General features: G+C 47.8%; 1 protein-coding gene across 9 annotated transcripts in view; it reads left to right on the top strand.

Annotated features, from left to right (window-relative positions):
- Positions 1–27,158, top strand: part of LOC133350570 (rho GTPase-activating protein 24-like) — a 101,819-nt gene that overhangs the window by 53,857 nt on the left and 20,804 nt on the right. For 8 of the 9 annotated variants that reach the window (XM_061565044.1, XM_061565043.1, XM_061565046.1 and 5 more), the window contains one exon: positions 12,227–12,352. In XM_061565044.1, coding sequence (XP_061421028.1) covers positions 12,227–12,352 — 126 coding nt within the window. Of the gene's footprint in view, positions 1–12,226; positions 12,353–21,861; positions 22,483–27,158 lie in introns of those variants that run through there. The other variant, XM_061565048.1, reaches the window with a different exon arrangement.

The following is a 27,158-nucleotide window of genomic DNA, read 5'->3' as shown; positions in this document are numbered from 1 at the left end:
ATATAATTTTTTTTTCCTAAAAAGTGTAAAATTTTGGAAATCACGAAAATACATTGTCACGCACAACGAGTCTGTGTGCAAAATGTCAGCTCGATTGGATCACGGGAAGTGGGTTAAAAAACGACCGAAAGATGTGCACGGTCGTAAGCGCGCAAGCAAGCAAGCAAGTGAACTTAATATAGAGGATTTAAAAATAGCACGTAAGTCGTAGCGTACGACGATGCCAATTGTGGCCGCTAAATGGGAGGGGGGGGGGGAAACCCACGATTCTGTCTTGAAATACAAATAATTACGCAACTTAAACGCATAATTCTATTCAACTCATGCCGCAAATTTTGTTCCCATTGGCGGCAGCTGTCGCAGACTCGCCGCTCGTTGACTTAAAACTGCGGCAGGGCGAGTGGCAGGGGAATAATCGCACGGTACCCAGTGATGGAGACAGCAAATCACCCCAGAGTTTTAATGTGACCCCCAGGGCAGGCAGCGGTCTCTGACCCGTGAGCTTGCAGCCAATTCGAGAGTTAAAATAAGTGGCGTCACGTGGTCTGGAGGAATGCATCAACCACTGCACATCGAGGGGAAGACCCCCAAGTCGAAAGCGGTGGTTTTCAGTACAGGCAGTCCCCGACTTGCGAACAAACGCACTTACGAACCAGCTTCCATGAAATATGAGTTTTTTTTATGCTTTGACTTTGAGCGCGAACTCTCACTTGCGTTTGGAAAAGTTGTGGGTTTTACACTCCAACACACCGGTGTGCTGAGCTGTTAACAAATTGTCATGTTTACGTGACAAATCTTATTAATTGGCTGTGTCGGATGATAGCGGGTTTAACGACATTTCTATTTACGCGATCTAACCCAAAAAAACCCTCTTATCTCCATTTCCATATATATAAGTCAAAGTTGTGAAAATGTGTCTGTTCAAAATGTTTAGCGTACTTCCCGACATGCAACAAACTTGAAATTTGCCATGTGGGTACTTTCCAGACTGTACACCATGCACAAATAAAACATACACTTTTTTTGGGGGGGGGGGGGGGGGAGCTCAATAATGCATAGATTTTTTGCACGGCAAGTGAGCTGTGACGTCACATCCGTCACGTGACCCGCGCACGTGGAAGCGTGGCGCATTGTAGTGTAGTGGGTAGCGCCACGCTGCGCTACGAACCCGGCGACCCGAGTTCGATTCCCGCTCACGGCCACCACCGGTGACGATTATTTTAACCGCTCCTGGGCCTCCCCTAGGTCGACTCAGCCTAAGACGAGTTACTGGTGTGGTGTGTGAACATCGCCACTGGGGAGACAAAGGCGGCCAAGAATGTGTGTCCCACGCGTGACGTCACTCTGCATTAGGCCCACCCCCTCCCGTGACGTCACTCCACATGAGGACCACCAGCCTCATTAATAATCATGAGCGGGTGACGTCACTCCACATGCCGCACCCCTCCCCTCATTAATAATCATGAGCGGGTGACGTCACTCCACATGCTGCACCCCTCCCTCATTAATATTCATGAGCGGGTGACGTCACTCCACATGCCGCACCCCTCCCTCATTAATATTCATGAGCGGGTGACGTCACTCCACATGCCGCACCCCTCCCCTAATTAATATTCATGATCAGGTGACGTCACTCCACATGCCGCACCCCTCCCCTCATTAATAATCATGAGCGGGTGACGTCACTCCACATGTAGCACCCCTCCCCCTCATTAATAATCATGAGCGGGTGACGTCACTCCACATGGGGCAATCCCCCCCCCGCCCCCCTCATTAATAAGCTGAACAATTTTTCTATTGAATATTTCACTTTTACCCCAATATACAAAAGGCGAGTGGATGATATTGGTCGCGAAAGCAAACGTGTTATACAAATCTCACTTGCAAATGAAACCGCGACACTCGTTTTAGTTCAGCCGAGAGATTCCTCTGCGAGATGTGAACGAGTCAGCCTTGTGCTGGGGCCAGAGGTCGCAACCGGGTACCCGATACCCGTACCCTACCCGATACCCGGCTACCCGTACCCGGCCGGGTACGGGTACCCGTTTGCGACCCTGGTGCGGCCGGGTACGGGTAGGCCGTGAGTCACTGGTGAGTGGTGAGTAACTGTTTGTCACTCATTTCCCAACGTCTTGTCTCTTCTCACAATTCAAATTCCTAGAATCAACCCACCCGCGCCTGCAACATGGCTTCATCCCAGAGGTCGCAATCAGGTACCCGATACCCGTATCCTACTCGTACCCCGGCCGAGTACGGGTAGGGTACGGGTACGGCCGGGTATGGGTACCCGTATGCGACCCTGGTGAGGCCGGGTACGGGTAAGGAATCAAAACCCGTTTGCGACCTCTGGCTGGGACTGAGTGTTTGTGTGCGTGGGCATTTAAATTGCCCGCAGATTACTGTGTTCCGACTTATGAACGGGCCACCGAAACGAATTGTGTTCGTAAGTCGATGACTGCCCATATTCTATTTTCGTCCTTTACTCTTCAGTACTATAATTTCATTATAATACGGGGCTGGTGCAGTGGTTAGTGAACTGCACTATGAACCCGGAGACACGAGTTAAAGTCCTGGTCACGGCTAACGATGAATATCTGAACTGACCCCGTAAAGCACAGCATAAATAAAGGTCAAAGCTGCAAACATTTCAACAGCAGTACAAATTAACATTACAATACAAAATCATTATGATCATTTACATGCAGTGTAGCACTGTCCATACACACAAAGTATCTATATGATTCACAGTAGGTTGCATCATATAAGTTGCAGAGAATCATGAATCATCTTTAACCAGTTGGGTAAGATTGGTCAACTCTGACTGACAGTTTCGTCAGACCAGGTCAGGCCTCAGGTCAGTGGTCGTCCCAGTAAAGTCATGTGGTGCATAACCAGCTTAAGCCGAGCTATCTTATCTCTCCCCCTCCTGTATGTAAGCCCAGCAAGGCATCTGAAGCGATGTTTACTTTCATCCGTTCTCAGCGCAGGAGAATGGATAGGGGATTTATGCCAGAGCTGAAGGGATGTCCTTTTTCGAGCCTAATCTATCTAAGCCATGCATTACCACACACACCGATGCATACCCTGGGGAACACACATTTAGCAACTTAGACCCGAAGACCTGTGTGTGTATTTGACGGGGGTCTAACTTTGGGTAAGTATTTTTTTTATTATTAATTGCATTCTTTTTAAGCAATCAAGCCCTCGTGTCACAACCGTGCGGGAACCATTTTTAAATACCCGGCATCGTTTTCTTCTTAGAAGAACCCTTGTCAAAGGAAGGCTTCTGGAAATCACTGAGTAGTTGTTTTTTTTTACTACCCAATTCGAAAACAAAAGGGCTCATCTTGTTATTTTGATTGCCAACCCCCTGGTCTTGCTGATGCAATTGATAACACGTGCGGTGGCTGTGGCTTCGTGGTCGGTGCTTGCTCCACCAGACGGGGTGCATGCAGCGTTGCGCCTGGCTTGTGATTGCACAGGAGATTCCCCGGGGATATTTAGACGACCCTAGGATGGGGCTGCGAGGTGACCAGCAGATGGCAGTCTGGCAATGAATGCAACCTAATCGTACGAAGCTTTCATTGTTAACCCCCATGATTTGAAGCGTTCGGGACTGCAGGTATCCATAGTCTTTGGTTCTTTCGGTAAAGTCACGTAGGTACTACCTACATATTTTATTTCTCCCAAGGACTCACATTTCCTATCAGCCCCCCACCCTCCAAACACTCATAAATGGAATTAGCCAAACATCCCAATGCAAGGGAGTCTTCTTGAGCTCCAGTGAAGCCTTCGTTGGCTAAAGGACATTATCTTTGTTTACGATTCCACCTTTCCAGAGCTGGTCAGCTGGGTGCCCGTCCCTGGCGTGTACGTTATCACTGCAGGTCCACCGCCAAAGGTTAATCCGTCCGACGCTGGAAAACCCGGGGCGGAATTTGCAGCCTCCTGGAGTGATGAGCCAATCGGAGTGATGTGGTAACCACTTTGCCAATTAAAGTACAGTAGAACTCTAATTTAAGATAATGTTTCGATCTTTCAGTAATGTTTTACAGTACCCAGGGCCTAATTATCAGGCCTTTCTTGGTTCTTTCGGTAAAGTCACGTAGACGAGAAATAAAAAAATAATAAAATACAACATACTCAAATAATTCTCACGACGTTTCGGCCACAACGCAAGCAGCGTCTGAATTCAGACGCTGTCTTTCCGACAGTCTTCCCGACAGACCTGTTCTTCACCTGAGGACGGCTGCTTGCGTTGTGGCCGAAACGTCGTGAGAATTATTTGAGTATGTTGTATTTTATTATTTATTTATTTATCTTCTACGTGACTTTACCGAAAGAACCAAGAAGATGAAGCCCTGCAGTCACGAAAGCTTTAAATCGAAATTTATCAGGCGTTTGTTACTCCACTGCTGGACGAAGGCCTTCCCCCTGCCGTGTCCGTCTTGGCGGATGTATGACCGTATTTCACCATCCTGGGTCGTGTGATTGTTCAAGTGGAACTTGGCACCGGTTCAGACACCACTCACCACGCCGATGTTAGCCGTGGCCAGGAAATCAAACTCGAGTCATCGAGTTCAAGCACTCCGCCAGCACTCCACCACAAAGTACTTAGAGTTCACATATAATTCATTAGTCACGAGAGTATGCGGAGGTGATCACTTTGAAGTAAATCAGAGCAGCATAAAAAAGGAAGAATGCTCTAAGCATCAGGCATCGCTGTGAATAGATGTTGACAGAAAACAGGCTAAGTGACTAACAAATGACCCACTTCATTTTTTAAGAATAAAGGGATTGGTGTGGAGCGGGGGGTGGGGGAGAGAAATTCTCTTAAGAATTTCAGATTTCCTGATATGGGATTTGGCCCTCTGCAAGAATGCCTTGAAGTGAATGCTCTTAACTTTCAAAAGGAACAGCGCGCCGCTCTGTTGTGGCGGCCACTGAAATGCATGAGTGATGACACATCTGGGGCACCGCCGCCGGGTTCGCAACGTGACTGCGGTTTTGATTTTCGTTTGTCGGGAATGGCTGGAGGAGGAGTTTCCGAAAGCTTACCCCTCCCTCGGTTTGCAAAATAACCCCTCGCTTCGTGAAAGCACGATGTCTCGGCAAAAAGTTTCATCGCTTCTAGATTTGAAGCTTTCGTGACTGCAAGGAATCATATTCTTAGGTTTTTTTCGGTAAAGTCACGTAGGTAAAAAAATTAAAATTAATAAAAGTAAAATAAAATAAAAATCACGACGTTTCGGAGGCAACACAAGCTTCCGTCTTCAGGTGGAACCGTCACAGCCACGACAGCTGTATCACGTAAATGAGAGATTACAAGAGCTACCACTCCGTATGTATAATGGTTGAAGAGGGGAAGGGCCAAGTACGGCACACTTTTTATTGATATGGTAAGGTGAGGATTAAGACTAAGAATAGACTGCATAACAAAAGACTGAGCCTTTGTTATGGAGAGGTGCGGTTTGTGACTACGCATAGCCTACATAACAAAAGTGTGAGAAAATAAAGAAAAAACTAAACCTGGTAAAACATCGCTCGCAGACTGAAGCCGACGTACGTTCAGCCGCGTTCCGCCGCCCGGACGCGATCTGTCAGACGGCGCCGTCACCGGACGATTGGCACATTTTTTAAAATCCTTTATATTAAGTTCGCTTGCTTACGACCGTGCAAATCTTTCGGTCGTTTTTTAACCCACTTCCTGTGATCCAATCGAGCTGACATTTTGCACACAGACTCGTTGTGCGTGACAATGCATTTTCGTGAAAAAATTTTTCCAAAATTTTACACTGTTTAGGGAATTTTTTAAAAATATTTAATTACCAATTGTTTTATGCTGCCAGACAATCATCTGACCCATAGGTGGCAGCCATCTCAAGCCAGAGGACGAGAGGACTCTAGCCGCCCCGATGCCACGCATATAAAGGATTTATAGTGAAAAACTTTGTTTTTACGGGTTTATTAATGAATAATTTTTGGTGAACTAAAAATTAAAGTGATTGGAACATTGAGACGAGTTAATTAGTGGACGGCTGCAATGCGAAGCGCGCTCCCCGCGGGGCGAGTTCTCGGGTTCGAGTTTTCCCCTCTCGTTCTCTCCATTGTGCCACTTTCCACTTCGGCTCAGCATATGGCCAACATTTGCTCTGATGTAAATGGTGACAACTAATTAGGCATTGTCTGAAGCAGTTTAACCATAAGGTCACTGGGGGAAGACAGCACAGTCGAGGTCGAAGGGCTTGGATTGTCTCCGTGTACCCCGAAAGGTTTATAGGGAGAGTGATGTAAGTGTAAATGATGTGAACCGTTGGATTTGGGAATGGGTGATGTGTCACTAGAATGATATTTAATTATATATCCATATAGGGATGTAATGAGGCATCAATTGAATCTATTTAGAATTCTTAAAATACATGCAAAGAATCGATGGTGTTAGAAACTATTATTTTTTATTCCCGTTTGTCATACTTTTTACATAATAGGATCCCTGCAACCACGAGAAGGCACTGCACTGCACCACAATGTCAAGGAGAGAATCAATTCTTTGAATCGAATTTTGACCGAGAATTCAACGAATCATCGAGGGGGGCGGTGCGGTCATTCATTTTCAGGGCCCACATTGTAAACGGGAACTGTATATAAAAACCTTACTGCATTAATCGGTTGATCAGCTGGCTTTTAATGCATCTGGGGTTAAGCACAATTTGAAAAAAAACCCGCATTCATTTGATATTACACGGGGTTACGGACCAATTGCCACATCCGATTGAGTCCGGAGCTATCAGGTTTCCAGCAAAAGCTTTTTCAAGGACTATTGATCAATTCCTGTTTGACCCCTACCCCTTGCCAGGTGACCTTTCATCTCTTCACCATCCATCATTCACTGTAGCCCGAGCTTATTTAAGAGTATTGACCGTCAGTGTCTTCGGCGGAGCTGTGACTACGGCGCGCGATGAGTTGCCGAGTGAAACCAAAACGTCGTGGGGGCAACGCGAGAGAAGTGGCCACCGGGTGGGGCGCCGTGGTGGCTAGGAGATGTTAACTACCTCGCCCGGTATACAGGAGGTCGTGCGTTCGATCCCGACCCTGACGCCTGCTGTATATTTGGAGTTTGCATGTCTCTCTCTCTCATCATCATCATCAAGGTGGCGAGATGTTAACAACCTCGCCCGGTATACAGGACGTCGTGCGTTCGATCTCGACCCTGACGCCTGCTGTATATTTGGAGTTTGCATGTCTCTCTCTCTCTCTCATCATCATCATCAAGGTGGCGAGATGTTAACAACCTCGCCCGGTATACAGGACGTCGTGCGTTCGATCTCGACCCTGACGCCTGCTGTATATTTGGAGTTTGCATGTCTCTCTCTCTCTCTCATCATCATCATCAAGGTGGCGAGATGTTAACTACCTCGCCCGATATACAGGAGGTCGTGCGTTCGATCCCGACCCTGACGCCTGCTGTATATTTGGAGTTTGCATGTCTCTCTCTCTCATCATCATCATCAAGGTGGCGAGATGTTAACAACCTCGCCCGGTATACAGGAGGTCGTGCGTTCGATCCCGACCCTGATGCCTGCTGTATATTTGGAGTTTGCATGTCTCTCTCTCTCTCTCATCATCATCATCAAGGTGGCGAGATGTTAACAACCTCGCCCGGTATACAGGACGTCGTGCGTTCGATCTCGACCCTGACGCCTGCTGTATATTTGGAGTTTGCATGTCTCTCTCTCTCTCATCATCATCATCAAGGTGGCGAGATGTTAACAACCTCGCCCGGTATACAGGAGGTCGTGCGTTCGATCTCGACCCTGACGCCTGCTGTATATTTGGAGTTTGCATGTCTCTCTCTCTCTCTCATCATCATCATCAAGGTGGCGAGATGTTAACTACCTCGCCCGATATACAGGAGGTCGTGCGTTCGATCTCGACCCTGACGCCTGCTGTATATTTGGAGTTTGCATGTCTCTCTCTCTCATCATCATCATCATCAAGGTGGCGAGATGTTAACAACCTCGCCCGATATACAGAAGGTCGTGCGTTCGATCTCGACCCTGACGCCTGCTGTATATTTGGAGTTTGCATGTCTCTCTCTCTCATCATCATCATCATCAAGGTGGCGAGATGTTAACAACCTCGCCCGATATACAGAAGGTCGTGCGTTCGATCTCGACCCTGACGCCTGCTGTATATTTGGAGTTTGCATGTCTCTCTCTCCGTGGTCGTGTGGATTTTTCTCTGGGTCCTCCACTTTTTCCCTCTACATTTAAAATCAACATCACGCGTTTAGAGAATATTGGCTGCTTTAAATTTCCACCTGATAGGTCGCTTCGTTGGGCTACCATTTGTGATAGCTAGGTTGCTTCTGAAAAAGAGCTCGATAAGATAAAAAATAGTTTAAACTTTAGTTTGGATTAACGGTGGGACGCTGCCACATTAGGCATTATCTTTCTTTCCGTTCAATGCAGGGTTACACGTGAGACACACACACGACCCGCATGTACGCGTCCGTGCATGTTAAGCGTGCCAGTTGACGCAAGGTTTAACAGACGTGAATGAAGAACATTTTATCTTGAGGTGGAACAAAAAAATTGCACCACTTGTTTGACGATGAAAGATTTTAAAGGATGTCATTTCTCTCTCTCCGGGCTGTCACATTGTCGTCGATGTTGACAGCGCAATTTTGCGGATTTTTTTTTTGGCAGAATCTTGATGAGCGTAAATAAGTTGGGTGCCCATACAAGGTAGCGTTCATCATTTTATAACGTGCGTGTCGTGAGCATTTTTGGGTTTACGTGAGAGATAAAAGTGTATGGCGACAAAGGAAAGGCTCCGTTGACCTCTAAAACGGAACCCGGCGGAAGCTTTCGGAACAACCACAGCCGAGACGCTGGCAGAACCACGCGGGACTCTGGATGGGGCGTGCGGCGCCATCAACGGCAGTGAACTCGCGGAGGCTTAGCGGAATTAGAATCGCACGATAACTACCAAGTTCGCATGTGTTCACAAATGTATATATTGTTTTGTAGACCTAGCTCAGACTGCCACCTAATTATATATCTTAAATAATGCGTAGACACTCTGTATGGTTTACTCTTTGGTTCTTTCGGTAAAGTCACATAGAAAGAAAATTAATTTAATTATAGAGTACGACGTTTCGATTGTAACACAAGCAGCCGTCATCAGGTAGAACTAAATTTGAGAGAGAAACAAAACGCAGACATGGAGACACACAGACAGACACACAAGCAGAGAGAGACAACACAGAGACACACAGAGAGAGACACACAACATAGACACAGAGATAGACACACCACAGAGACACGCAGAGAGAGACACACAACATAGACACACAGACACACAAGCCGAGAGAGACAACACAGAGACACACAGAGAGAGACACACAACATAGACACAGAGAGAGACAACACAGAGACACAGAGAGAGACACACAACATAGACACTGCTTGTGTGTCTGTCTGTGTGTCTCCGTGTCTGCGTTTTGTCTCTCAAATGTAGTTCTACCTGATGACGGTTGCTTGCGTTGCAATCGAAACGTCGTACTCTATTATTAAATTCACTTTATTTCCACGTGACTTTACCGAAAGAACCAAAGAGTAATTCCTGCACTCACGAAAGCTTCAAATCAAGCCTGTATAGTTTGTTTTCTTCCCGATGAAGAAATATTTGTTCGGCTGAAACGTCATCGGGTTTCCAGCAGCCGCGAGTTATTCCACGTAAAGCGGTGAAGTGAAAGTGCTATGAATAGCAATAACATATCTCAGCGTGCTCGGTGATGGGATATTTCTGCCCCGTGTTTCATAAATGCGTGAGTAAAGTGACAAACGCCTTTGGGAATCCGCAATTCCACATTTGCTCCGATAAGAAACCAGCATTTATTTTTTTGTAAGCCTAGAGGACCAAGTTAAAGTTTATGCAAAAGCCACTCACATCGCCAATTGGACTCCTAAATCGAATGTGAAGCGGTTGGTTGATGCGTTAAGGTCTCCGAGTACACGGCGGGGCTCAGAGTACGCGGACTCGCTCATACGTGACCGACCCCGATTTGTGGTTCGGTCACTTGTACAGGCAACCCCCAACTTACGCGAATTTATTGCTAACCCTCTCCACGTACTCTGAGACCTCACTGTACTGCAGAGATGTTTAAGTAGTATGCTTATTTGAGCTGTAGATTTGTGCATTTACTCGAGGTAGAAAAGCTATGAGACAAATCTTTTTATTGTACGACTTTGCATATATTTTATTCATGTTTTGAAACTTCAGTGCCTTACGTGTTGTTTTACATCAAATATACGTCTGTTCGTGCCTAGTTGGGGAAGTAGGAGGCCTATTCCCATATGAGCTCAGTAGTTTTGATTTTGTCCTATACATTCATTATTTAAGTTGAGACGGGTGGCATGGGGGATGAGTGCGTGACTTGCAATCGCAAAGATTCTAAGTTCATTTCTCAGTCAGGTGTTTGGCTCGGCTCATCATCCGTCTGGGGTCGATAAAATCCGTGCCACTTTGTGGGGAAGTAAACAATGGTTGTCCTGTGGAAACACTCACCCCCGCCATAGGAATATGGGATTTAGACAGGCGATGACCATGACCCCGTGCTCAATTGGGCATGGGTGTTTGTGTGTTGCTCTTCGTTAAGGTATAGGATTACAACTTTAAATCATCTGTTCATTTATTCTTATACTTTTTGATGCTTGAATGTATTCTTAAATGTATGCAGTATTTACTTTTACAAAGCCAATTATATTTTTTAAATCCCTGTTCATGAAAAAGAACGTGTTAGATTTTTTTTTATAATCAAAGCCATCATCAAAAAGCTTCCTTCAATGCTTGTTCATCTTGTATGGTACATTTTATGAAAGCTCTTTTATTCAAGAATCTTTTCTTTGGACCGCTTTAATATATGCCAAGCAAAAATCACGATTCGATTGTGATATGCTTATTAACTGATTAAGATGCTTTTCATCCATTTGTAAAGTCTATCCATGACCTTCATCTCTTCATCTATGCCGTAAGTAGGGGGCATCGGAGAGGGAATGGATTGAAACTCATGGTGACGCAACGTTCGTTAATTGCTAGCAGATTGCATTGAGATTTAGCACGAGGCGTATCGACTCCACGCTTCCACGCTGCTGTTTCAAGATAGCCAGACACGGCAGCATTCTGTGGACAACGTTTGGGGTCCAAGTGGGCCATGCGGTCCACTTCAGCTGGGCTGCTCCGGCCACTTTGCTCAGAGAGTTGCACACAGTTTGACATGGGCCACCCTGGGAAACAGTTCATGGCGACATGGGGGCAACGTGGAAGAGAGACAACTTTTGGGCTCGTTTTAACATCATTTCTTTAAGTGCCATCAATTACAAAAGCAAGAGCTTCATTTTAAATATTGGGATACACTAAGCTCATCCAATAATTTGTTCGCCGCATTAATATGTACATACGCATTTTTTTTCATTAAAATGTTTTTCTTGAAGCCACAGAAGGGGTCTGGCTTTTTGTAATCGTCTTGGAAACAGTGGTAGGGGTTTGTCCAGCACGCCCATACTGGACACCCGTGAAAACGAGCCGAAACAGCTCATAGGATCCCTCCAGCCGAAACAAAGTTCATCATTCTGGTAACGCTCAAACAAATCCCAACTCATTCTATATTTGAAGCTTTCGTGACTGCAAGGATTCATATTCTTAGGTTTTTTCGGTAAAGTCACGTAGGTAAAACATTAAAATTAATAAAAGTCAAATAAAATAAAAATCACGACGTTTCGGAGGCAACACAAGCTTCCGTCTTCAGGTGGAACCGTCACAGCCACGACAGCTGAATCAAGTAAATGAGAGATTACAAGAGCTACCACTCCGTATATATAATGGTTGGAGAGGGGGGAAGGGCCAAGTACGGCACACTTTTTTATTAATATGGTAAGGTGAGGCTTAAGAGGCTGAGCCTTTGTTATGGAGAGGTACGGTTTGTGACTAAGCCTGGCCTACATAACAATAGTGTTTTACCTACGTGACTTTACCGAAAAAACCTAAGAAAACAAATCCCAACGTCGTGGCCACGACCTTGGCCTCGTGCGTTATTTGGCAATTGTCGTGCGCACATTTTTACCACCCGGTCACGACGATGGGTCAAATGCGCGCCGCTCTGAAGCCTCTCCCGCGCCTCTGAAGCCAAACGGGCCGTCGCCGCTGTCGTCCCGTGCCGCAGGTGCCGACCGCGATCGGATGACATCAAACCACGAGTCGTATCTGCTCATGGCAAGCAGCCAGGGTGACATGGAGGAGTGGGTGAAGGCGATTCGCCGGGCGACAGCCAGCCCATCTCTCAGCAAAGGTACGCACCTTCTTAGTGTTGATTCCGCGCAGCTGATGACGTGGATGCAGAGCTAACGGCGACGATTTGGCATTCGGGTGTTCGAGCCGGATAACCGCGGAGTCGTGCATCGCTGTGATGTCTCATTCGTGTTTGCGGATCGGGCATTGCGTCGTTATATTAACTTTATGGCGGTACCTCGGGGTACCGTAGTACCCCGGCTCTCGCACAATGTCCGTGATGCAGTCGTTTTTACGCTGTTGATGGTCGGCCATGCGGCAATCGACTCATCTCGACGAGCTGTACTCACGATGCACCGCCACGGTGCGTACCGCGAGCGTTCAGTGTTTCGGCGCAATCGTCCTCGCCGCGTTTCTACATCGCGGAGTGTGGCACTGATTTTGGATTGATTGGTACCCCAGTCGTGGAGTTAAGTACACCCCTGGAGAAAAATAGTGTCCCAGAAATAAAATATTTAATTGCCTCGGCCATTTCGTATTATTTGGTACCCCGGGGTACCGCCATAAGGATCATTTGTTGTATGCACCAACACACACAAGACAAAGATCCACCTTCCCCCCACTCCCCTTACAGCCTTACAGCCAGGTAAACTGTTGGGCCAATTGCTGCTTGGAAGCACCTGTCAAGGTCGGCACGGTGCGCAGAGGGGTGATGCGGTGAGCGCTACGGCTGGCCGCCTTTGCCTTTCCAGTGAAGACGTTTACGCACGCAGCAGGTAATAACTTCAGGCTGAATAAACCTAAGGAAGGCCCAGGATCGGTTCAGGTGATCGCCAATATGCGTTAGCCGCTGAAGCGAAACGAACTCCGGTTCATAAAGCCAAACTATCACGGCCCTCCAATCGCCACTAAGTGGCGGTTAACGTCTCCACTTCGCTTGTGCCAGGCTAGGTGCATTTAGAGGCGACGTGAAGTGTCGAAAGGCTCCGCTGACAGGAGCTGACGGGACAGACCCACTCAGGTGCCGTGGGTTGACCGAATCGGATGCACGCACATGCACAGTCACAGCCTGCCTCCACCACGTGCCCACTCGCGTCTATGTCCCCCTCACCTGTCTGCCCTCGTGCAAGCACGTCCTCTGTTCCTCAGCAAGCATCCGCCCATGCGCTCGTGATGAGCACCAGTTTTATTCACCCGTCTGGGAATGCCGACGTCCTTTATGCAACCCATGTGAGCGCCCATCAAGGTGATGTGTTTGCTATTGCAAGGGAAGCCATGGGGGGGGGGGGGGGGAAGAGAAATGTAGGAAGCAGTGAGTCTAAATTTGGGTCGTTTATCACTCAGAGTAGAAGAGTGTTACTGCTGTGTGTGTGTGCTCGGGCTTGCTGTGGTTGCACCGGTCACCTCTCACATGCCAAACATTTATGGATGGGGCTTCGCCAAACACCCAAATGCAGAAACCCTGCAAAGACTCAGTCTTGAAACTCAGAGAGGCCTCTCTCTCTCGGGTAAACAATTGGAAATATCATTATTGTTGCTAATCCTAATCTGTTTTGCACATGCTGCATTATTGTAGTTACTTTTTTTTGTTAATACGCATTAAGCTACGTAAATGTTTAATGATATCCGCTGGCATGCACTGCCGGTGGGCAGACGTAGCAGCGTGAACAGAGACGTTGGTTTGGTTTGTTGAGGCTGTTAGTCGCGTTCATCCGCCAGTGTGGGGTGACTGATGATGTATGCATGTACGTTGAACTTCATTTGCACCGTACGTAGCCAACCATACGAAAAGTGTATAGCTCCGGTGGCTTCCAAAGATCGGAATGAAGAGAGTCTGGGACGGCCGCAGAAGCGCATCTGAAAGTGCAGCATGCCAGTGACCATCTGAAATTCGATGGTTAGCCAAAATCCACTGCTGTTGCTGCTGCGGAGATGACCGGATTGTATGCGTGTGTGGTTCGTGGCGATCGAGAGCGGCTCTCGCTTGTATTGCCGGCTTGGTTCTTCGTGTGTGGCGTGCACAGCGAGGCCTGCACGTGGACCCCTCGCGTGTGCACGCCGCTCCTTGTCGCGTGAACTCGCCGATCCACCGAATGACGACGAAAAGCCCTCGGCTGTCACTGGCCGTGTGTTCACAAGCGAAAGCAGTGACAGCAAACTGAAGGCAAACATCATCTCAAACATGGGGGGGTAACAAACAAACCGTGTACCACTGGCCATTTGTTGCCATGGATAATGGTTGCGAGTGGGCTGGGAAGGCACGCAGTTTCTGGATCTGTTTCAGCAAGTCTACCCCACTACCCACCCTCAAATTAAGTTACTGCCTCATCCTCCTCCTTCACTCCCCCGCCTCGCTGTGTCCCTAAATGTCTGGACGGAGCACTCTGAAGCAACAGAAGACAGCAGGCAGATACGGCTGCATTATCGGCTGCCGCATGCACGCCTGATTTTAATTAGATTAATCTGCGCAGCAATCACATTTTGACGTCATTTTAATTTCATGATTTATATTTCATGATTTTTTTTTGTGACAGTGCAGCGTATGCATTTACAGATTGAGTGCAGATCCTAGGACCTGATTATATGCTGTTAGGCAGTATTCGCCGTGCTACTGTGTACGCATTTATAACAAATATAAAATGCATGCCGATGTTGGTGTTTATCGACGAATATCGCTCTGCTTCATTCGTTCCCTGCGATGTGCATATCTTAGTTTTTGTACAGCGTCTTAAGATGGACTTGAAATTATATATTTCATGACTCCCAGTTGTAGTGTCTTATTGTGTGTGACTTCTTGAACACACTATTTGACTAAATTGAATGTTATAATCCGCATGCAAATGTATTAGTTTAGGTAACAGTTTCACAACCAGTTTACTGGAATGTTCAGTTCAAAGTGATGTTCAACGTCATTATCGAACATCATCTGTGTATGTCTCTGCTCTACAAACATCCTATTAGATGGTTGACCGCAGATGAAAGTACTTTATTGAGACATTTGTAATGTCCAGCAAAGTCACGCGCAACGCGAGTTGGAATTAAAAAAAATTAACCCGTAAAAACAAAGTTTTTCACTATAAATCCTTTATATGCGTGGCATCGGCTTTATTTTATTATTCATTTCTGTTTTTCTTGACTAAGAGTTTCATTTTTATCACATTGGTATTTTAAATTAAATATGAAAAACATTTTTTCCTAAAAAATGGAAAATTTTGGAAAATAAAATTTCACGAAAATAAATTGTCACGCACAACGAGTCTGTGTGCAAAATGCCAGCTCGATTGGATCACGGGAAGTGGGTTAAAAAACGACCGAAAGATTTGCACGGTCGTAAGCGCGCAAGCAAGCAAGTGAACTTAATATAAAGATTTAAAAAGCTTCCGAACGCAATTGAATCTCGTTTCAAACAAGGGCCGCTATTAGTTGATTGCCAGGTCACGTGCGGTCGTGTAAAGTGTGGGTCCTCACACCTCTGCCAAGGACGTGTGACCAGTATGGAAGAGGAGGCCAGAAACCCTCTAGAGGGGACTATGTAGAGTTCCTTCCAGTAGGGGCCTTCTGCCAGAAAGTACTTGCAGGCTTTGCACCGTCATCTATTTTGCCATGCCTGTAGTTGCTGGCAAATCTAAAATCTGGTGCGATATACATTGAACATTTATACTCTTTGGTTCTTTCGGTAAAGTCACGTAGGTAGAAAAATACTAGATCACGACGTTTCGATCGCAACACAAGCGATCGTCATCAGGTGGGACAACCACAGCAAGACAAAACTGCTGAAGTAGGCGAGAGACCTGCCGTGGCACGAGGTTGTATAGTAGTGTAGTGTATAGTGTAGTGTATAGTGTATAGTATAGTGTGTATAGTGTAGTGTGTAGTAGTGTAGTGTATAGTGTAGTGTGTAGTGTAGTGTGTAGTGTATAGTGTAGTGCATAGTGTAGTGTATAGTGTATAGTATAGTGTATAGTGTAGTGTATAGTGTAGTGTATAGTGTAGTGTGTAGTAGTGTAGTGTATAGTGTAGTGTGTAGTGTATAGTGTAGTGTATAGTGTAGTGTATAGTGTAGTGTATAGTGTAGTGTATAGTGTGTAGTGTATAGTGTAGTGTATAGTGTTGTGTATAGTGTAGTGTATAGTAGTGTATAGTGTAGTGTATAGTGTAGTGTATAGTGTAGTGTGTAGTAGTGTAGTGTATAGTGTAGTGTGTAGTGTAGTGTGTAGTGTATAGTGTAGTGTATAGTGTAGTGTATAGTGCATAGCGTAGTGTGTTGTAGGCCTCGGCAGTAGGGGGGTGGGGGTAGAGAATTGGGGGGGGGAAGGAGGTGGGGCAGAGAGTGGACCCCGCAGCAGCACCCGGGTCACTGGAGTAAAGTGGACTACCATTTTTTCCTCTTGATATGCAAATTATTTTGTCAAGGCGCTCTTCCCCCTCCAACCCAGCTTAAATATACGCTGCCAAGCCTGGTGGTGTTTCATTCAGACGCTGTCTTTCCGACAGACCTGTTCTTCACCTGTCCGGACGGCTGCTTGCGTTGTGGCCGAAACGTCGTGAGAATTATTTTATGATGTTTAATTTGTATTATTTTATTATTTCCCTTCTACGTGACTTTACCGAAAGAACCAAGAAGATGGACCACCATTTGTTCGTTCGTTCGTTCGCTTCTCAATCCGCTTGTCCTGGTGAGGGTCGCGGCGGCAGCGTGCTGAGTAGGGCGGTCCAGACCTCCCTCCCTTTCCCTGGCGACAGACTCGAGCTCTTCCTGGGGAGTTCCCAGGCGTTCCCAGGCCAGCCGAGCGACATAGTCCTCCTGCCAGCGTGTGCTGGGCCGGCCCCGGGGTCTTCGCCCAGTGGGACATGCTGCTGCCCGGTAGAGTTCAGGGGGAGTTTATCGGGGGGGCATCCTTACCAGGTGCCCAAACGACCTCAGTTAACATGGTCATATACTTTCTACAAATCTTTATTTAATATCTCACAGCAGCAATAGTCATAATTTGAATTTATAAAGCAACTTAGTACAAGGGGTTCAAGGCACTGCACATCACAAATAAGTAAATACTTACAGAAATTGTTGTCCGAGGGGAGCAATGACAGGACCTAGGAACTTGATTTCAATTGTTGGTAGTGCACATCAGTGGCAATAAAATAAAAATAATAATAATGATTGCAACAAAAATGTTACAGACCCTTTTTCAATCTGCTGCTGAACAAGGGCCTCCCCACTCTCGTTCTGTGCACTTCGTGCCGACTGCACAGTTTTTTTGTATTTTGTGTCTTAATAGGTGCTCACTAAACATCTATTTGTCTGACTGTACGGCTAAATGGAAGATCGCCCTTGTGGTTGCATTTTCACATGCGTATGCATATCTGTTCAGAGGTTACATTAGCATAACCTTATCGTCTACACATCTCATAGTCCTGTTGCATGACATTGTGGATAACAAATGACAAAAACAGACACGAATGTCTGTTTCTCTGGAGGCTGATGTACTAGAATAATCTACAACAATGTCAAGGAGAGATGTGGACTTTTTCCCCTTTTTGTTTATGTTTACCAACCTAACATCCGCGGTTGGATGGGTGGGTTCGTGCATGACCTTTCATTGTCACTGCGTGACACTGTAAAGTCCCTGATGATTACATTTGGACATCTGAAACTCGATGTCATTTACTACGGCCTGCTCAGAGCGTAAGACTGGGGAGGCTCTGTTCGAAGTGTAAATCTAATCCCGTTCTGCTAAATGCCCCTCTCTATATGCAATTCTGTTTGTGTGAAAAGTCTCAGCAAACTCCGAATCTTTGGTCTCTTTTAAATTCCAGTAATTAGACTTTCTTTGTATTGGCTTAAGTAAGCGGGGGGGGGGGGGGACCTAAATTGTGTGCACAATAAAATGGCATTTTTTAAAGACTGCCTGCCTGCCTCCGGGAACACACGCACACACACGATTTTAAAAAGATCTATATTTGCAACAAGAGACCCACATCTGTTGAGTATTAAAACAAAATAATGTAACCGGAGACGTTGCCATTTTTTTAATGCACGTGATTAGAGGAATGCATACATTGAGTTCGTGATGAAAAACCCAGACATGTACTAGTTCTTCCTCCAAAAAATATATCGCAAATACCGCTCTTTTGAAAATATCGTACCGAAACGAACTAAATCACAGTTTAAACATTAATTAATTTACTTGTGCAAGTCCCCCATGGATTCAATATTAATATATATCGTTTTGGGATTTTTTTTCTTCCCAAGCATGTATTTCTTCCCGACAGAATTGTTTACTGGGAATTAATAAAAACGGACAGAGTGGATTCTCTGCTATTTAATCATGACCAATGTTAGAGTGGGGGGGAGGGGGGGGGCGCGATTTGATTAGGTTTTGCCCCCCATTAGAGTTGGCAGGGATTTGTGTGACTGCTGGTAAATATTTCCAGAGTGAATTAGATTACTCGGATACGTCCGCGTGGCGCGTAGGCCCCACTGGCCACGGGCCAGTGTTGTAATTGCTGTTTCATAAAATGGGAAAGTGGCCGTTCTACATTTAATGGCTGGATCTGCGAACCTTTTAGCATCAGTGCTGTTTGATAAATGGACAATGGCTGCCCTAGGCCCAGGACTAATAATGTTTGAAAACCATTTTTTTCGTCAGCATATATTTGTTTTTACTTACTTACTCCAGCTTTCGTGGATTAAAAATAAGGATAGGCTTTTATCGTTATCTATTTCTTAGAAATGGGGCATGCATTATTAACTGCGTTCGGGACTGGTTTTGCACAATGGTTCTTTCAAAACAATCTTAGATGGAGCCCATGGACTGAGTCACAGCTATTGTCATCATGTGAACAGATGCACAAAGAAGTCTATTGTAAAATCATAGATTAAAATATAGACACGTACTGTACGTATATTGTGTGGCACCGTACGTAGGGTATATATTTACACGTCAGTGCATGCTCATCACACATAAACTACATACATATCAATCTTCACCACACATGAGAGGTATAGGGCTCTCGTGGGATCTTGCCTCGTGATTATGTAGGTCAATATTTGTGTTCATGGGCACTCTCAAAAATTCCTTTTTGTCTTCAATTGACATTATGATATTTTGTCTTTGCGCACGGGTGTATTAATATGGGTAACTGTACACACGAACTAACAATCGCAAACAGGAGCTTTGATTTTTTTTACCCCGGTTTGCTTTAAAGACGCAAGATAGCGACAACAATACATCTTAAATTTCGATTTAAAGCTTTCGTGACTGCATGGATTAATCTTCTTGGTTCTTTCGGTAAAGTCACGTAGAATTGAAATAATAAAATAATAAAAATAAAACATAATAAAATAATTCTCACGACGTTTCGGCCACTGACTCTGTCTACTCGACAGACCTGTTCTTCACCTGAGGACGGCTGCTTGCGTTGTGGCCGAAACGTCGTGAGAATTATTTTATTATGTTTTATTTTTATTATTTTATTATTTCCATTCTACGTGACTTTACCGAAAGAACCAAGAAAATACATCTTAAATGTCACGCTTAATTATTGCCGGTCTTATCTATTTGGATGTAAGCCAGAATTTGTTAACCGCAGGTAACCCTGGTGAAAAAAAATTGAAAGGCAAGGGGCTAACGGGAATAGGGGGTAACGGGAATTAGGGGGTAACGTTTAGCGGGAGCTTGTGATCCGTACGGTCGCTTCGATTACAGATTCCTTCACTCGTGGGAATGGGACGCAAGCGTAGGATTGATCACCCTGTCGCTGGCCGCCTTTGGGGAGGGTGTATAGTGTGAAAGGCCGAAACACCCTAGGAACCAAAGGTTCACTACTGACGATGCGCTCCCCAAATTTCACCAGGCTCACTGTTCATGAACTCTTGGAAGTTCTTGCACAAAGGATAGTAACATCTCATCCTGTGTTCTTGGAATCTTCACTCGTGTCTGCCTGCCTGCACTGGCACCACCCACAGCTCCTTTCGCGTCCGTGAGTCGAGCTGCCTGGATCAGCTGGAATTGTATTTATATATGTCCCAACCTCCCACCCCATTCCTCCCGCAAAGTGGGGGAGGGGGGGGAGAGATGCTCAGGTGATGTGCAAGCGTAGCGCGCGTGTGTGTGTGTGTGTTGTAAGGAGGAGGAGGAGGGGGAGGGGTTCACACAGTGTCGGATTAATCAGTTGCCGGTGCAATCCTCTGCTGGGCCGGGTCGGCTTTGGGGGTTTCGCAGCCGCTGGCAAGCCTGGCCGCCGTCGTTCCGGGATGGATTTTTTGTCGTATTTCCACCTTTCCCGCCCCACCCCTAGCTGCTTCAGACGTTGAGTTTTTTTTTTCCAAAACATTTTTTTACAGCGGAGAGAGCTGCCGGCGCGGTTTGGGGGGAATTCGCAACGCAGCGCTCCGTTTTTGGGGGCCAGCAGCAGCAGCAGCTGCTCGGGCGCTCGCTCAGCTGACGACGTCTACCGAAGCAGCCGGGCGGCCGAGCAGGCGGGCGCGTGGGTTGCCGGGTGGGTGGGTGGGTGTCGGTTCCGGGGAGTGGGTGAGTGGGTTGCCCGGTTGGGGGTTGGGTGGGTTGTCAGAGTGGGTGGGGGGGTTGCCGTGGGTGGGTGGAGTGGGTTGCCGGCTTGGTGGAGTGGGTGGCCGGCTGGGTGGGTGGGCTTGCCGGATGGGTGGGTGCTTCCGAGTGGGTTGGTGGGTTGCCGGCTGGGTGGGTGGGTTGCCGGTGGGTGTGTTGTTTGTCGGTTGAGTGTGTGGGTGGGTTGCCGGGTGGGTGAGTGGTTGCCGGCTGGGTGGGTGGCTTGCGAGTGGGATGGGTGGGTGGGTGGCCGGCTGGCTGGGGGGTGGGTTTGCCGTCTGGGTGGGTTCGGGTGGGTGGGTGAGTGGGTTGCCGAGGGTGTGGGTTTCCGGCTGGGTGGGTGAGTGGGTTGCCGGGTGGGTGGGTGAGTGGGTTGCCGGCTGGGTGGGTGAGTGGGTTGCCGGGTGGGTGGGTGAGTGGGTTGGGCTGGGTGGGTGAGTGGGTTGCCGCGTGGGTGGGTGGGTTGCCGGCTGGGTGGGTGAGTGGGTTGCCGAGTGGGTGGGTGAGTGGGTTGCCGGCTGGGTGGGTGGGTTTCCGGCTGGGTGGGTGAGTGGGTTGCCGAGTGGGTGGGTGAGTGGGTTGCCGAGTGGGTGGGTGGGTTGCCGGTGGGTGGGTGAGTGGGTTGCCGAGTGGGTGGGTGAGTGGGTTGCCGAGTGGGTGGGTGGGTTTCCGGCTGGGTGGGGTGAGTGGGTTGCCGAGTGGGTGGGTGAGTGGGTTGCCGGCTGGGTGGGTGGGTTTCCGGCTGGGTGGGTGAGTGGGTTGCCGGCTGGGTGGGTGAGTGGGTTGCCGGGTGGTGGGTGCCGGCTGGGTGGGTGGGTTGCTTGACCGAGTGGGTGGGTGGGTTGCCGAGTGGGTGGGTGGGTTGCCGGCTGGCTGGGTGGGTGGGTTGCCGGCTGGGTGGGTGGGTGGGTTGCCGGCTGGGTGGGTGGGTTGCTTGCCGAGTGGGTGGGTGGGTTGCCGAGTGGGTGGGTGGGTTGCCGGCTCCTTGTCTCCAGCGGCCCCCTCCGTCCGGATCGTGCGCGCGAATTTTGAGACGCGCGTTTTTGGGTTTGGTTCACGCGCACGCGTCAATAGGCTGATACCGTGCACGTAATTACAGATGAGAAGAATGACAGGTCGCTTTGAGAAGTCTGCGGCTTAGGTAAAGGACTCCCCAACCCCCCACATCCTCTATCGCAGCACAACACGTGCAGCAGCAGCGGTAAAAAAACACAACAACCCAACAACGATCATCAGCAGAGCGGGTTGAGTGCAAGCATTGCCGTCTCTGTGCGGCAAAGCGTCAACAGCAGTTGCAGCGTTTTCCAAGTGGCAGGCAGAGGAGTCCGAGCGAGAGAGAAAAAGAAGCTGTGAGCTGGAGAGAGGCATTGCAGAACGGCTGCGGCGGTGCTGCGCTCGTGTGCCGCCGGGGTGGCTGGAGGCTCCTCGCTTCGCCTGGGAATCTCCGTCGCTCGCTTCGAGGGTGGGGGGCGCTGGGTTCGCCGCTTGCGCTGCGTTGTTCGTCGAGTCTCGATGCCTGAAGCCGGGGGTCTGCTCCTCTGCTCGGCCAGCGTACTGGCTTACCAGGCTCTCTGCCCAAAGGCCGCCTACCGCCGCCTCAAGAAATGCCTCTCCTTGAAGAAAGGTATTTGTATATCGGCGTCGCAACAACAACAACGCACGCACGCGCACGTGCGTGCGTGGGTTGTTGTTGTTGAGTGTGTGTGTGAGAGTGTGAGAGTGTGTGTGAGAGTGTGAGTGTGAGAGTGTGTGTGTGTGAGTGTGTGTGTGAGAGTGTGAGTGTGTATGTGTGAGTGTGTGTGTGTGAGTGTGTGAGTGTGTGTGTAACCCTGACAACCGCACCACCACTCTACCCCCCCCTAACGTATAGGCATGTGTCTCTAAACTCTGTCTCTATGTTTGCGCCTTTGCTTCAAATGTATGCCCGCATGTACACGTGGCTTCATGTACAGGTATGCATGCGTAGGTTCGTGCACGTTTGCATCTCCTTGCGTGTGTGCGTGGATAAGTATTGCCTCTGAGTCGGTAAGGCTAAATGGAGAGAGGCTTTGTCTTTTCACAAAACATACGTGCGGTGTCGTAGTATTATATAGTATTCCACTGTCGCATAAGGATTACTGACGGCTATTGGCGAATGCTTTTATTTCCCACGTGAATGCTTTGCACGTACAACAACAACATTGTGGTCAACATCTTGGCCTAAGAGCAATTACCTAGAGCCGTGCAGAGACTCAAACAGTCAGGGGATCGTACCCCGCACTTAAAGCTTCACCAGGAGTGTACGCAAGTTAGGTTAGGGTTTGTTTGTTGTACCAGGAGTGTACGCAAGTCAAGTTTAATTTGGTTCTTTCGGCAAAGTCACGTAGGTATAAAATAAAATAAATCACGACGTTTTGGGTGGAACACAGCTGATGATGGACGCTTGTGTTGCGCCCGAAACGTCGTGATTTATTTTATTTTCTACCCACGTGACTTTACCGAAAGAACCAAAGAGTATGGATTCCTGCAGTCACGAAAGCTTCCAATCAAGATTCAAGTTAAATGTGTTTGTTTCACCAGGCGTGAACTCACGAGACCAGGATGGGGCCTCATTTGCAAGAGTGACCTGCTGTCACCAAAATGATAGAGCGAAACAATCGAAATAGAAGATAGAAAAAAGGCAAATATAAATTGGAGCATAAACAATTAGAGAGACATTTGTATTTCATGTAAAGTTCGATAGAATCTGAATTCACTAAATAACTTCTAGATTTGAAGCTTTCGTGACTGCTGTACTTGATACAGCAATTCTGCTGTGACGGTTCCACCTGAAGACGGAAGCTTGTGTTGCCTCCGAAACGTCGTGATTTATTATTTTATTTCTATAATTTATTCTATTATTTATTATTATTTATTTTTATCATTTATTTTTTACCTACGTGACTTTACCGAAAAAACCTAAGAGTACTAACTAAATTACCTTAATGCAAAATGTTACTCTGACATGCATGAACATACCACTGCAGTCATTTTTGCATTCGTGTTTTTGGAGTAAGACTCGCGGACAGGGGTACATTAACAAAGACTAACAATGGCCGCATTGCGTCTCAGGAGACATGGCAGCGACCTTGGGGGATGCCTTCAACCAGCAGTGGATCCACCACGGCTGATGATGATGATGATGGCGAATAAAAGCTGATGCAGTGACTCATGCTAGGCACTGACTGTGATGTGCACGCAAAATAAGCCAGAGTTGCGGGCCACCCATCGGGAGTGTCCGTTTCGTTCTAGATTTGAAGCTTTCGTGACTGCAAGGATTCATACTCATACAATACGTTCCATTCATTGGCTACCACATTCTGATAAGCTCCCTCCCCCCCTCCTTCCTCCCCCTTAAATTGTATTTAAGAACTTGTATCTCGGATTCTCTGCCTCACTTGATACGGCAAATCTAGCTGTGACGGTCCCACCTGATGACGGAGACTTGTGTTGTCTCCGAAACGTCGTGATTTGTAATTACTTTATTATTTTATTTCTATTATTACTTTTATTATTTTTATTTTTTACCTACGTGACTTTACCGAAGAAACCTAAGAGAGTATGTGTCCGTTGGCTTTAGACTGCAAAAGATAAACGCCGAGGCTCCCCCGGTGGTAAGTTGTGAACAATGAGACGATTTCCCCAGGCACCCCGTGATCTGTGCCTTCTTGCGGCTGCCCGACTCGTTGGGTCGTCTGTTTTTGTCACGGCACGCAGCACCTTCTGCGCGCCTCAGGACCGGGCTGTTTTGGTCTCGTTCTTGGCGAATTCTAGACATTGCACTCCACAAATGTTTGCACGGTGCTTTGGAGGCTGTACTCTTAGGACAACAGCATTTTTTTTGTTGCAAATGTTTGCATAGGGATTATTTTTTCGGGGGGGAGAGGGACGTGGTGGGTGGGGAGAGACAGGAGTATGTTGACATTTGGGATGAGCGGGTTTTTTGTTGTTGTTGCATGGTTTGTGCCAGGCCCCTTTGTTTTGATAAGAAAATAATGAACGCCCGCCGCCTATTTCATAGCTGTGGAACTGCCATTTGTTGAAAGCCGGGCGGATATTTTCCTTGCCGTGTTTGGACAGCTCTTGTGAAGCGCACGAGAGAGGACCCATGACTTGCTCTCAGCCCTCTCTCAGCATTCTTTAAGTGCCTCCGCCATGAGCGTGTGGAGAAATTATCTGCGGCTTCAGTGGCCCGAAAGGAAACGCTTGACTCGGCTAGTTTCAAGTTGTGTTCTACTTATTTATAGAGTCTGCGAGCATTTTCAAGTGGTTAAATGCCTTGGCGTATTTTCACAAGTTGAAATAAAAATCATTGCCGTCACACGTACGGATCGTATAAAATGATTGAGGTTTACCTTTCATACGCATGAACACTCGTTAATTGCTTGAAAACATCTTAATACATAGAGCGCTGCAGAGCTTGGACAATTGTTGGCGCCAGTTCGTCGCCTGGCTGTCTTCCAGCTTGTCTACGTTTCCTGAGCCATTGCAAGAACGACGCAATATGAAACTCACCAATGTTATGAGACGTACATTATCTTGGCGGCTTTATCCTGGGTTACTGGATCACCAAACGAGCGACTTTTCGTACTGCACGCGAATGAGAAACTCTGAATTCGCTGACGCAGGAGAACGGGAATAGGAGTCGGAGCTTTATAGCCGACCAGGCGAATGACAATTTTCGGCTTAACGATAAATCCGCCACATAAAACAAAATAGTGCCAGTTATTGAGCGACAAAAGTTAAAAGCGTGACCACTTTCGCTTCGGAAGCTGAGCCTCCCACCCCCTTCCCCTCCGAGCACGAAGCTAAGTACCACTCGTAAGCCAGGTAAAGCTCTGCGACTGGCACACGGCAAGACTGCTCGCCTGCTCAATGAATGCCTGCTCAATGAACTCTTTGTAACCCACCACCACCACTACCACCACCACCACCACTACTACCACCACCACTACCACCACTACCACCACCACCACTACCACCACCACTACCACCACCACTACCACCACCCCACCACCACCACTACCACCACCCCCACCACTACCACTCCCACCACCACCACCACAACCACCACCACCACCACTACCACCACCACCACCACCACCACTACCACCACTACTACCACCACTACTACCACCACCACCACTACCACCACTACCACCACCACTACCACAACCCCACCACCACCACCACCACCACACCTCTCTGGAGGGTCCCTCGTGGCTCGGGTCCCCCAGCATCTCGTCCGCATTCACCTGGTTGCTTTACCTTGTCAGAGGCCGCATGTGGAATCGTGAGGAGTAGTTAGCGCTACGAACCCGGCGACCCAGGTTCGTTTCCCCGCTCACGGTCAACACCGGTGGGGATTAGCTGAACCGGCCCTGGGTTTCCCCTAGGTCGACTCAGCCTCAAATGAGTACATTGCGCGATGTATAAAAAAATCGCCACTGGGGAGACAAAGGCGGCCGAGCGTGGTGTTGGCCACCCACCCCTCTGCATGCTGTTTCGGCCTTCATAAGTGCTACTTGCTAAAAGCACTTGCCCCAACAGTCTGTTAAGGCTGTACGGGGGATCCTTGTCTTTGTGTGCCAAGTGCACTACGATCCCGGTGACCCGAGTTAGATTCCCATTCAAGGCAAACATCGGTGAAAAATATCTGAATCGGTCCGCGGCCTCCTCTAGATCATCTTGGCATTAAATGAGTACCTGGGGTGGTGTGTAAACATTAGCACTGGGGAGACAAAGGCGGCCGGGCGTGGTGCTGGCCACCCACCCCCTCGTGTGCCGTGCCAGCCTTCGTAGGTGCTCGCTAACATCACTTGCCCCAACATCACTTGAAATTGTACCTCCCCTTAGATGCAATTGTGATCAGATTATTGGGGGTGGCCAGAATATTTGTGTGCACTCTCACACGATCCAGCAGAACCATCAGCCAGCAGCAGCTCGTCTGAGATTGAATAAAGATCTTGCTAATTTGTCTCATTAGCGTGATTTATTCGTTTGGCTTCGAGCCCGAGCTCTCATGCCGAATCCCCCACGATGTTCACGAGGGCCAGGCGTGGGTCGGTGCCACATCAGCAAGCAGCTGAGAGGTCTCACACGCACGAGCACGTGGTTGACTTGCGTGGTTGCGTGCGTTGTGTGGTTGCGTGCGTACGTGCGTGAGCGCGCACAAGAGATCCCCAAACAATCTCCATTTTTCTGCAGTTTCACTGCGTGACCTTCGCAAAGGAGAAATGTACATCTCGTGCGCGAGCAGTCGCCTTGAAATGCAATTGCGTT

This window comes from Lethenteron reissneri, chromosome 34 (genome assembly GCF_015708825.2).
Source record: "Lethenteron reissneri isolate LAM-NWPU_2019-01 chromosome 34, ASM1570882v1, whole genome shotgun sequence".
Taxonomy (NCBI): Eukaryota; Metazoa; Chordata; class Hyperoartia; order Petromyzontiformes; family Petromyzontidae; genus Lethenteron; species Lethenteron reissneri.
Note: the sequence above shows the minus strand (reverse complement) of the source record. Positions and strands in the feature narration are given on the sequence as shown.